The sequence below is a fragment of the Vombatus ursinus genome, unplaced genomic scaffold, assembly GCF_900497805.2.
Source record: "Vombatus ursinus unplaced genomic scaffold, bare-nosed wombat genome assembly UNPS02014807.1, whole genome shotgun sequence".
NCBI classification, from domain to species: Eukaryota; Metazoa; Chordata; class Mammalia; order Diprotodontia; family Vombatidae; genus Vombatus; species Vombatus ursinus.
Genome location: NW_020954585.1, coordinates 48,516,706 through 48,526,960, shown reverse-complemented (window position 1 = coordinate 48,526,960; position 10,255 = coordinate 48,516,706). Strand labels below are relative to the sequence as shown.

General features: G+C 38.1%; 1 protein-coding gene across 3 annotated transcripts in view; it reads left to right on the top strand.

Annotated features, from left to right (window-relative positions):
* SDK1 (sidekick cell adhesion molecule 1) overlaps positions 1-10,255 on the top strand; it is a 1,114,226-nt gene that overhangs the window by 912,292 nt on the left and 191,679 nt on the right. For all 3 annotated transcript variants that reach the window (XM_027874762.1, XM_027874760.1, XM_027874761.1), the window contains exons 24-26: positions 2,540-2,649; positions 4,618-4,768; positions 5,421-5,658. In XM_027874762.1, coding sequence (XP_027730563.1) covers positions 2,540-2,649; positions 4,618-4,768; positions 5,421-5,658 — 499 coding nt within the window. The remainder of the gene's footprint in view (positions 1-2,539; positions 2,650-4,617; positions 4,769-5,420; positions 5,659-10,255) is intronic.

Genomic DNA, 10,255 nt, shown 5'->3' with positions numbered 1-10,255 from the left:
GAAGGAAGGAAGGAAGGAAGGAAGGAAGGAAGGAAGGAAGGAAGGAAGAAAGAAAGAAAGAACCTCATGGTCTCATATTCATAGTGAAATGTCAAATTTCTTGGGAGACCTAGATCAGTAGGATGGAACAGGTAGGATGATGTCCTGTATTAGCAGGGGCAAGAACTTGGTTCTAGCCCCCCTTCCTGTTAAATTCTTATGCTCCCCAGTCCCTTTGGTCCCTTGATTAGGTCACCTCCATGATATGCTAGATCTGTTCTGCTGTGTTCAGTTTGGGCAAACCTTTAAACCACCCTCTCCTCCAGCCTAAAGTTGAATGAGTGCTTTGGGATCAAGCTATAGTGCAGAAAAAGTATTATTTTTTTTTAAAAATTTATTTTATTTTTAATTTATGGAATAAAGCAAGCTTTTCCATAATATAGTATAATAAAAAGGTGATTATACATGAAACTGCAAATCTACTATGTACAATTTGCTCTTCCTATTAAATCCAAAGTTATCATGTAAACTTTTTTCTTTTTTCCCCCTTCCCCACTCCCTCCACTCTAGAGATAGCCACCATTAGACACAAATAGGAATATATACACACACACATACACACATATGTATATGTATAATTATCGTATACATACTTCTATTTATTAGTTTTTTCTCTAGATGCAGATAGCATCTTTCTTCTTATGTCCTTTATTATTAATCTAGCCATATGTAGAGACATACTTTGGGCATACTATCTAATGAAAACCAGTCATTTCCATTTCTCATTTATGGGATTATAGATTTAGAGTTAGAAAGGCCATACTGACCATTGAATCCAAACTCTTCATTTTATAAATAAGGAAATTGAGGCACAAAGAGTGATTTGCCCAGAGTCACACAGATAGTCAGTGTCTGAGGTGTGATTTGAACCCAGGTACTCTTGTATCGAGTCCATTGCCTTAGCCCACTACACCATGCTGCTTATCATGTATTGTGGACCAAATCTGCTTTGTCCTCTGTAGAGGGTTTCAAGAAGTCCAGCTGGTTCTTTTGTAGCTCCCAGGTCAGCATCTGTAAGGTGCCTGTGTGTCCCACAACAAGGCTTTCTAAAGCTTCTAAACCTATAGGTGGGCAGAGTCAGAACAAAGAGGACCATATGATATATCCAAGGATTGCTGCTGGAAAATGGGGCATATGAGGCTTACATTCTGGATGTTGATCATGACAGAATTTTCTAAATTCACCGGACTTAGTGTCATGCAAGGGCCTCTTTGTTTTTATGTACTTCTAGCAGTGCCCTCCAGTTGCTTCTGAATCCCTTTCATCTAGAGCACTCTCATTGTCACTCTCCTTGTTCTCTGTTCTCTCTCTGCCAAAGACTACTTTTGGTATTGCTCAACTTTCCCTCCTTCAGAATAGCCCGAGTGGCTTTGACCTTTCCCAATGAGTTCATTGTCTAACCCCTTAATCATGTTAGTGTCTCTCCTTTAAATCTTTGATTATTTTTCATACTCCCTCAAAGAGAATCTAAAAATACTGAGGATAATGGGAGAATCCTCATAGTTCCTTCATGTTTTTCTAACTTCTAGCTCAGCATTCCTCTATTCTTCTTGCGTTTTAAAAGAACAATAATACATTGCTGATTCATCTGCAGCCTATTATCCACACTGGCCCCTAGATCTTTTTCTGCCAGATTTCTTTTTATGCAATCATCCAATCGTCTGTTTTTGCTTTTATTTTCCCCCCACTGAGTACCCTATCCTATACTTGTCTTTGTTGAACTTCATTCTCTTTTGTTTCTGACCACTTCTTCCATTTACCAAGGTCATTTTTAATTCTGTCGCTGTCTTCCAAAGTGCTGGCTACCTGCCAACTTGGTTCCATCTGCAAACTTAATGAGCGTGTTTTCTATTCCATCATCTAAGTCATTTATGAAATGTTAAACAGCCCTGGACCCTGGATTGTTCTCGTCTCAACACTATTTGTTTGGCCTGATATTCTCTCCTTGCATACCCTCTGCCTCCTATATGTCAATCCTCATCAGGGACACACGGACCATCCAGGGTTTAGAATATGGCAGGGACAGGAGCACCAAAGCCAATGACAACAATGCAGTGATGATCCCCTCATCTGTCAGGGGGTGGTACCTCTATTGTATAGAAGGTATGAGAAGCAGGAGTTTTTTGGAGCAGTTGGAGTTCACCTCTGCTCTTGACCCAGGAGGGCAAGAACTAGCCCAGGGGTGGGGAACCTGTGGCCTCGAGGCCACATGTGGCCCTCTAGGTCCTCAAGTACAGCCCTTTAACTGAATCCAAACTTCACAGAACAAATCCTAGTCAAAAGGCCACACCCAAGGGCCTAGAAGGCCACGTGTGGCCTCAAGGGCACAGGTTCTCCATCTCTGAAGTAGCCCCTTCTTCTACAAACAGAGGAAGGTTAGGTGGCTATAGCTGGCCTCGTGATGAGCATAGGAATTCATAACTCGGTGGTCCATTTCATATGGAGACTGGAAATCCATAGCATTACCAAACCCACTTGGCATCCTCCTTCTCTGAAACAGATTGCTGCAATAGGTGACGATGAGGAGTGGAGCTGTCTCTATGAAGAAGAGAATGATCCTGATGCCCAGATGTTGGAGATACCAAACCTTACTCCCTACACTCATTACAGGTGAGAACAGTAGGTGATAAATTACAACAGTCAGAACATTTAGTCACACGCAAGCAGGTGGCTTCAGTCAACAGATAGCAAAACTCAGTTATATGTATGTAAATTCAAATTTTTAGGTAACAGCAAAAGTAAATCAGACTTTAAAGAGTAGGCAAAATATACAGACAAATATTATTTCAAGGGATATTACACCCTGATCCCTGATTTGGAAGGTTCTTTTCGTCTGCTAAGTGGCAACATCCCCTATAGAAATGTCTTCTCTATTATTATAGGACTGAAAACCAAGAACCTCGGGCAATCAGAGACACGGCTCTTTTCTCACTAACACCGTGTGCAATTTTGACTGTTAAAGAACAATGTGCAAATAATAGCTGTCCTATAAATATCCTTCTGTTTGCAAGTATTAAAGGCCTTTCAAAGTGGCTCTTCTTACCAGGATGCCACTTATTATACTTGATCCTGAAACTTAGCCTGGCAGTAAATCCTTGGCCTTAACAAAGGGTAGAGTGATCACAGGCCGTTAGAGATGTTATAACTTCCCGTAAGATCATTGAAGGAGATGAATTTTCTAGTTATCACCAGATGTTGAGTTTGATAATGTCATTGTTCTGCCAGAACGGATACATTTTGTGAGCTCAGGGAAGAAAGAAATAAGAATTACCAATACAGGGAGTAAGAGGTGAAATTGTCAAAAGCATTTTCTTTGCATGATGTAAATGTTGAAAGGAACAAGTCATGAAGTGCTGTTTATTTAATATGTATTCTTTTGAATGTACTTCCCCAAAATAGTTGTGGTTCTGTACTAAAGGTTGAAATTTTTTTTTAAAGAATAACCTTTATCATAAATCAGGTCATTATGACTGGGGACCACAATTAAGTCAGAATGGTCATCTTTGGACTCTGCCCACCTGGGTACAAATCCCACCTCCGACCCTTATAGTGTCACTTAACCTCTGTTTCTTCAGTTGTGAAATAAGGAGGTTGGGCTAGATGTCCTCTGAGGTCTCTTCCAGCTTTAAGTGTATAATCCTAGAATCATTGTTAAATATTTGAAAGCTAAAGCATCAGACATTTTTTACTAGTTGTGTGACCACCTAATTGCTCAGGGCTTCATATATAAAAGGAAAATGATGCTCATCCTACCTACTTCACAGGGCTGTTAAAAGGACAAGTACTTATAAAAATTAAGGCATTGCATAAATGTGAGTTGCTTTTTTGTCATCATTCTGAATATCTGAAAAATCTGAGACTCCTTTTTATTATAGTTTGAGACATCTGATATTCACTCTGAGAATTTAGTTTGCTTTTGAGTGCCATGGCAGTTTTTTTAAAATTATTGTAAATACATGTATGCATATATATATATACATATGCATATGGATTATTTCTGTGTGTTTCTGTGGATTGTTTCTTTAATTAATATAATAAGATCTTTCTATTGTGAACAAAACCATAAAGATGAGGTAGAACTGAGAGCCTCAGGAGATAAGCAAGAAAAACCAAATTGCTCTTAATTACTCAGAAGAAATTTTTCACTAAAAGATGTAATTTTGTAGTAATGCTGATACTGCAATACCATTAAATTCATGCATCAGGAAGGCTTTGGAGTGGATGACCTCTAAAGTCTCTTTCCAATTCCAATACTAGATGAAATAGCCATTTGAATCAAAATCTGGTGTTTCCCTGAATCTTGACTCAACCAGTGGTAATTTGCAACACAGGTATCTGAATTATCTATTAGATACAATTTTCTATCACTTGGGTATGTGAAATTGTTTGATTCTGCTTGACTTCCCATCCTTTGAAGCTTCTTAGAAAAGGATCTATCTAAGTGATTTACATTTTAAATGAAATATATTAGAAAAAGAAGAGTAACCTTGAGCCTTTGGGAATCTGCTGAACTGCTCCCTTAAAAGAGGCATTCTTTTTTCCCTTGTTATTTTCTTCCATTTCATGATTCTTCTTTAGGTTTAGGATGAGACAAGTGAACATTGTTGGCCCCAGTCCTTTCAGTCCATCATCTCGTGTCATCCAGACTTTGCAGGCCCCACCCGATGTTGCACCTGCAAGTGTAACAGTTCGAACCGCAAGTGAGACCAGCCTATGGCTGCGATGGGTGGTAAGTTATGAACTACAGAGGAGAGACTGCAGAGACATGCAGTCTTGAGGTCAACAGAGTATATAAATGAATCAGAAGCTCAGAAGCTTTTTGTCATGCTTATTTTTCTAGTCAATACAAATCTTAAAATTAAATCCAAAAATATTACATTTTACATTGTCTTAGATCTTGGACCTGCCCAGACTGCCTTATTAATCATCAATATTCTCTTTTCTTGGAACTTAAAACATATTCCTCAGTGAGAAAAGGCAATGATGTTACATGTTGGACCTGTAAGTTCTTAAGCTAGATCAACATTGAACCAATATTCAATATTTGTATGAGAGCCAGTTTGATATTTAATCAAAGCATTGCCCTGCAAAATAAAGCCAAAATGTATTAGAAGAAATTTATGCTCAGCTGAAGTTAATGACAAGGTTTCATTTAATTAACAAATGAAAACTATTGGGAGGAAAGTAGGATGGAAAATATATACCAAATAAAATATTTTCCTTGATCAATAAAGGCAAATGAAACACAGACCCAGCACCATGAGGTCATTCTTTCCTCTGAGTTATTTTTAGTCTTATAGGTACAAAATGTCACCCGGATCACAGTTGGGAGATTTTAAAAAGTCATGAATGGGTTATATTCTGTTGTTATTCATTTCCAGCCACTCTCTGATTCACAATATAATGGCAACCCTGAATCTGTGGGCTATAGGATTAAATATTGGCGAGCTGACCTTCAGTCTTCAGTAATGGTGCAAGTAATCCACGACAGATTGGAGAGAGAATACACCATTGAGGAACTAGAAGAATGGACTGAATATGAGCTACAGATGCAGGCATTCAATGCCATTGGGGCAGGGCCTTGGAGTGAAGTGGTGAGAGGTCGGACTCGTGAGTCTGGTGAGTAAGAAAAGAAATTCTCTTTGAGGCCATTTCACTCTTTTGATCTTACTCTCAGAAGCTCATCATTTTACGTAATTCTCTAATCTTTATGTTTATGGCATCTAATTAGCCTTGTTTTATCCAACCCTCACTAGGCTCTTTTCTAACCCACAAAATTGACCTTGTCAATTAGGTAAAACTCCATTAATGCTAATGTGGAAATTGTAGTAGTGCTCACAGAGTTTGAGCTCAAATTTATTTGAGTGGATTATTTTTTTTATAGTGAAAGTTAATCCTTGAATACTTAAGAAACATCTATTTATTTTTTAAAATTATAGAGGGAAATTTTGTATATTAAGCAAACTCTCATGGAAGCTGCTAATCAAGGGTGCAGCTAAACGTTTAACAATCAGCTCTTGTGGGAGGATGTACACATAATATATTTTAAAGTTAAATCTGCATTATTAACATTTTCTCCATCGCTTTCTTAAATCTAGACAAGAGACAAAACAGTAAATCAAATCCTGATTTGTGGGATTTACTGATTTCCAAGGTATAAATGCTCTAAAAAATTCCAAGGTATAAATGTTCTAAAAAATTTAACAATTGGCTCTCGTGAGATGATATGATCAGCATATTCCTGCTTCCAATTGTAAAGAGGATTCTTATGTATTGGTGAATCTATTCATCTATTCATATAGATGAAGTTTGAGGTCCTTATGACTCTGATATCCTATGATTCTATGAATTAATGTACTCATGACATATTTCTTCTGCCTTGCTTTTTTGTTTAAAGCAGGGCGCCCTCTGCTATGCAACTGTTTGAGTAAGCTTATTAGCTTGATTTGAGTACTGCATATGCCTGAATGTAGCAAAACTACAGTTCTTTTTAAATAGTCTCTAATTCAGATAGGACTTTCTGAATTAGTTCAAATCTGTGAGGTTTAACCTTACTAAAAGTTTACTTCTCAGTGGAGGTGTGCCAATGATAAAATGAATGTGGTCAATAGCCTTCTCTATTTGTCATATAGATAATATAATTTATCCTAGGTGACAGGTGAGCAGCTATTTCCTAAAGAAAAATGATGTAAATACTTTCTCCAAAATCTACCAGACAACAAAATATCCCTAGCCCTATCCAGAAATAGGGATAGGAAAATAGGGATATGGATGACCTAGAAGTTAGGCACTAACCTTTGCCTATTCCCTGAAGCATTAGCTGCAGCAAAATCTTTGGCCATTTCATTTAGTGCTAACTGAAGCTGTCATTTCTTGCTGTCCTCATTTTTTCCTGCTTTTCTCACATCCCTAATTTTCACTATAATTATATTTTAAAATATACATCTATCATTATCAATATGTGAAGAATAGAAATCGTGTTCCATTGGTTCTGAGCCCAATGTTATTCAGCATTTCCCCCAAGAACCAAGGTGATAGAACAAGATGGCACATTATTTAAGTTTGCAGGTGATACCAATGGGCTAGAGAGATAGCCAATATCATGAAGGGCAAAGTCAGAATTCAGTGTGATCTTTGAAGATTAGCAAACTCATCAGAAACATGCATAGTAAGGTTCCCTTAGGTCAAGTACAAGGTAGCACAAAAATTAACTGAACAGAGATGCTGGGAAATGACAGTGGGGCTCTGCAGAAGCATGAGTTGTATGGCCACCTGTGTTCGCAAAGGGAGTCTTCTCTCTTGGTGTATTCTGGGAACCTACTTATCCTACTGATGCTGTCTGTAGTTGTGGGACAATGCACTCCCTGTTTATAGGGTGAATTTTTGTTATTATGACTGATGATGATGATGATGATGATGATGATGATGATGATGATGATAGCTAGCATTTTTATAGTTCTTCAAGGTTTGCCAAGCACTCTACAAGTAGTATCTCATTTAATCCTCACAACAGCCCTGGGAGATAAGCACTATTACTATCCCATTTTTACATATTAGGAAACTAAGGCAGCTTAGATCTGACCAATTACTGTTGTTCTTAAGAAGCTATCTAGATTAATGGTTTTACTCTGTGATTAAAAAAATTAATCATGCAACTATAATATAGGAAATGAAATGGAGGATAGAGACTAGACCTCTGTTGGTATAAGGAACTCCCCAATAGGATACTCCCTTTACCAGTGCAGATAGATAGCCATGTTCCCTGCAACTTAGTCTTATAGAGTTACCTAATGCAAATAAGAAGATTGAATAACAGGATAAATTGAAGTATGGGTTTTTAAATAAAGAAAATATCCATTGATCATAGAAGCTTATAGCTAAAAAGGAGTCTCTTGATTATTTAGGTTATGTGGTCAATGAGTCAGATATGTGGTATAGCCATCAGGAAGCACACAGGAAGCAGTAATGATATCCACAAATAATAATCTTCATTTGCATTCCATTTGAATTTGTCTTAGTTCATCCTAAGAGTCCAGACTATGCATATTGTTTTCATCTCTGCCCAAGTATCCAGACAACTGGCTTATCTCACTGAGTTGGCCCTCTGTGGTTCCTCGGAATCCAGTCTGTAAGTTGAATAGCCTAGGTATTGTATAGCATACACAAGGTGCAGGAACATTGGGGTATATTTCCCAGTATGCTCGGTGCTAGCCAGACTCTTCTTCCATTACCATCTCCTATTGTAGTTCTCCAGAGAGATGTGGAGAACTTGGAAAAAAATCAGGGAACAACAGTGATAATTAAGGGGTGGGCAAAGAGAGTTTTTTGAAAAAAGGTGAGGAGACTGGAATTACTGAACCTTGAGAAAAGAAGACTGAAGAGCAAATTAATACCAACAGTGTCCCCACTTTTCACTGTTTCCATTTCACTGCTCTGTTGTTCAAAGCTGCCTAATAAAGACTTCTATTTCACTTCTCACTGCTTGCCCATGCTCATTCACTGGTTCCTACCTGGTGACACCAAACTTGATTACCAAGACAGACTGTAACACTATGTGCACAGTCAGGATTCTGACTTACTACAATCTACTTTAAGATGGGGTCTTTGGCCATACATTGCTTCTAAAGGTGGGGACTGGCTGTAATGGTCTTTAAGTATATGATGAGCTTTTACATAGGCTAGTTACCAGCTATTCTCCACCTTTCCTAAAGACAAAATAAGAGGAAATGGTCTTAAACTGTAGCATCGGTAATTTGGATTAGATAGGAGGATGAATTTTCTGAATAAGCATTAGAAACCACTGGAATGGGTTACTAATAATCTTCAAAATAGGATGAATGTTTAAGGGTGTCTTTTTCTAAAGATGGGGAGAAGATGGGTTAGATGACCCCTCAAGGTTGCTTCCAAAACTGGAGGGTTTTTTTAATGTCAGAAATGAAAGATTAGACCAAGCTGTGACCATGCACAAAGCAGAGACTTTTAAAGATGTATTTCCTTTGATATCTTTGTCTTATTGATTTTTTAAAAGGCCTTAGAAAAACCTTTTTTTAAGAAAAAAAAAAGGAAACATATCTGATACTCAGTTTTCCAAAATGAAGCTCCTTCTAAATCCAAGAAAAGAATAAATAACAATTAAACATTTCTTGGAAAACACAAGATTTTAAGAAAATGAAAATCTGCATAATGATAGAGTCCCAACTTGACCACAATCTATGTTTAAATGTTGTTGTTGTTCTTATTCTTGTGGTTTTGGTCCAACTGAACAGCAATGTCACACCACTGTGATATGTAAATCAGACTGTATGAAGAATCTGAACATGCTAAAGGTTTTGAGAAGAGGAGTTGCACAAGTGTTGTCATCGAAACTTACCCAGGTGATTTCCAAGGACCTGTAGCCAAAGGGAGAAGATTAGATCTTCCATCTGTCCTAATCTCCTCATTTCTCCCTTGCCTCATTCCATTTTGCAGATAGGGAACTGGAATCTCAGAGAGGGAAAAAGCAGCAACCTCTCCAAGCCAGTTAGTGGCAAAATCAGAACTAGTACCAAGAGGTCCTCACACAGCCTAGAACTTTAGTATATGATGTTTCCTCCTAATGAATCAGAATTCTAAATTTCCATGTAGGAAGGGGATGAGGTATGCCCATGGTCCAAACTGGGAGGCACAGTCAGATGGAAGATCTGTGAAGCTCATTTATTGTCATATATACCTTGGGCAAATGCTGCAAATGGACAGTAAATTGAGCTCAGAATTGGCAAGGGGAGGAAAGCTAGCTGGATTATTGTCTTTGTGAAACTGCAGTTATTTTGTTGGTCCTGGGCCCAGGGAGAGAACGAATTAAAATCTATATCATTGAAGGAAGCACCCATATTGAGAAGGATCCAAGGCCCATTGGAGTGTTTAATTATCATATATTGTGTGAGAGAGGCAACATGGCATGGTGGATACAAAGGTGGTCTCAGCTTGCCTCTGACATGCACTGACTCTATGACCCTGAAAAGTCACTTAAACTCTCAGGGCCATGGGCAATTCTCTGAAACTAAAAAGTTACAGAGAAGGTGCCAACATGCATTGGTAGAGGGAGTCTTCTCACCTGGGAGTTCCCCATACCAATGAAATTACAGATCCAGTCCCATATATTGTATCATAGAGGTCAACTTGTGAAGGTCAAAGGGAAAATCTTTGCCAATATTGAGGTTGAGTCATCTCATCAAGC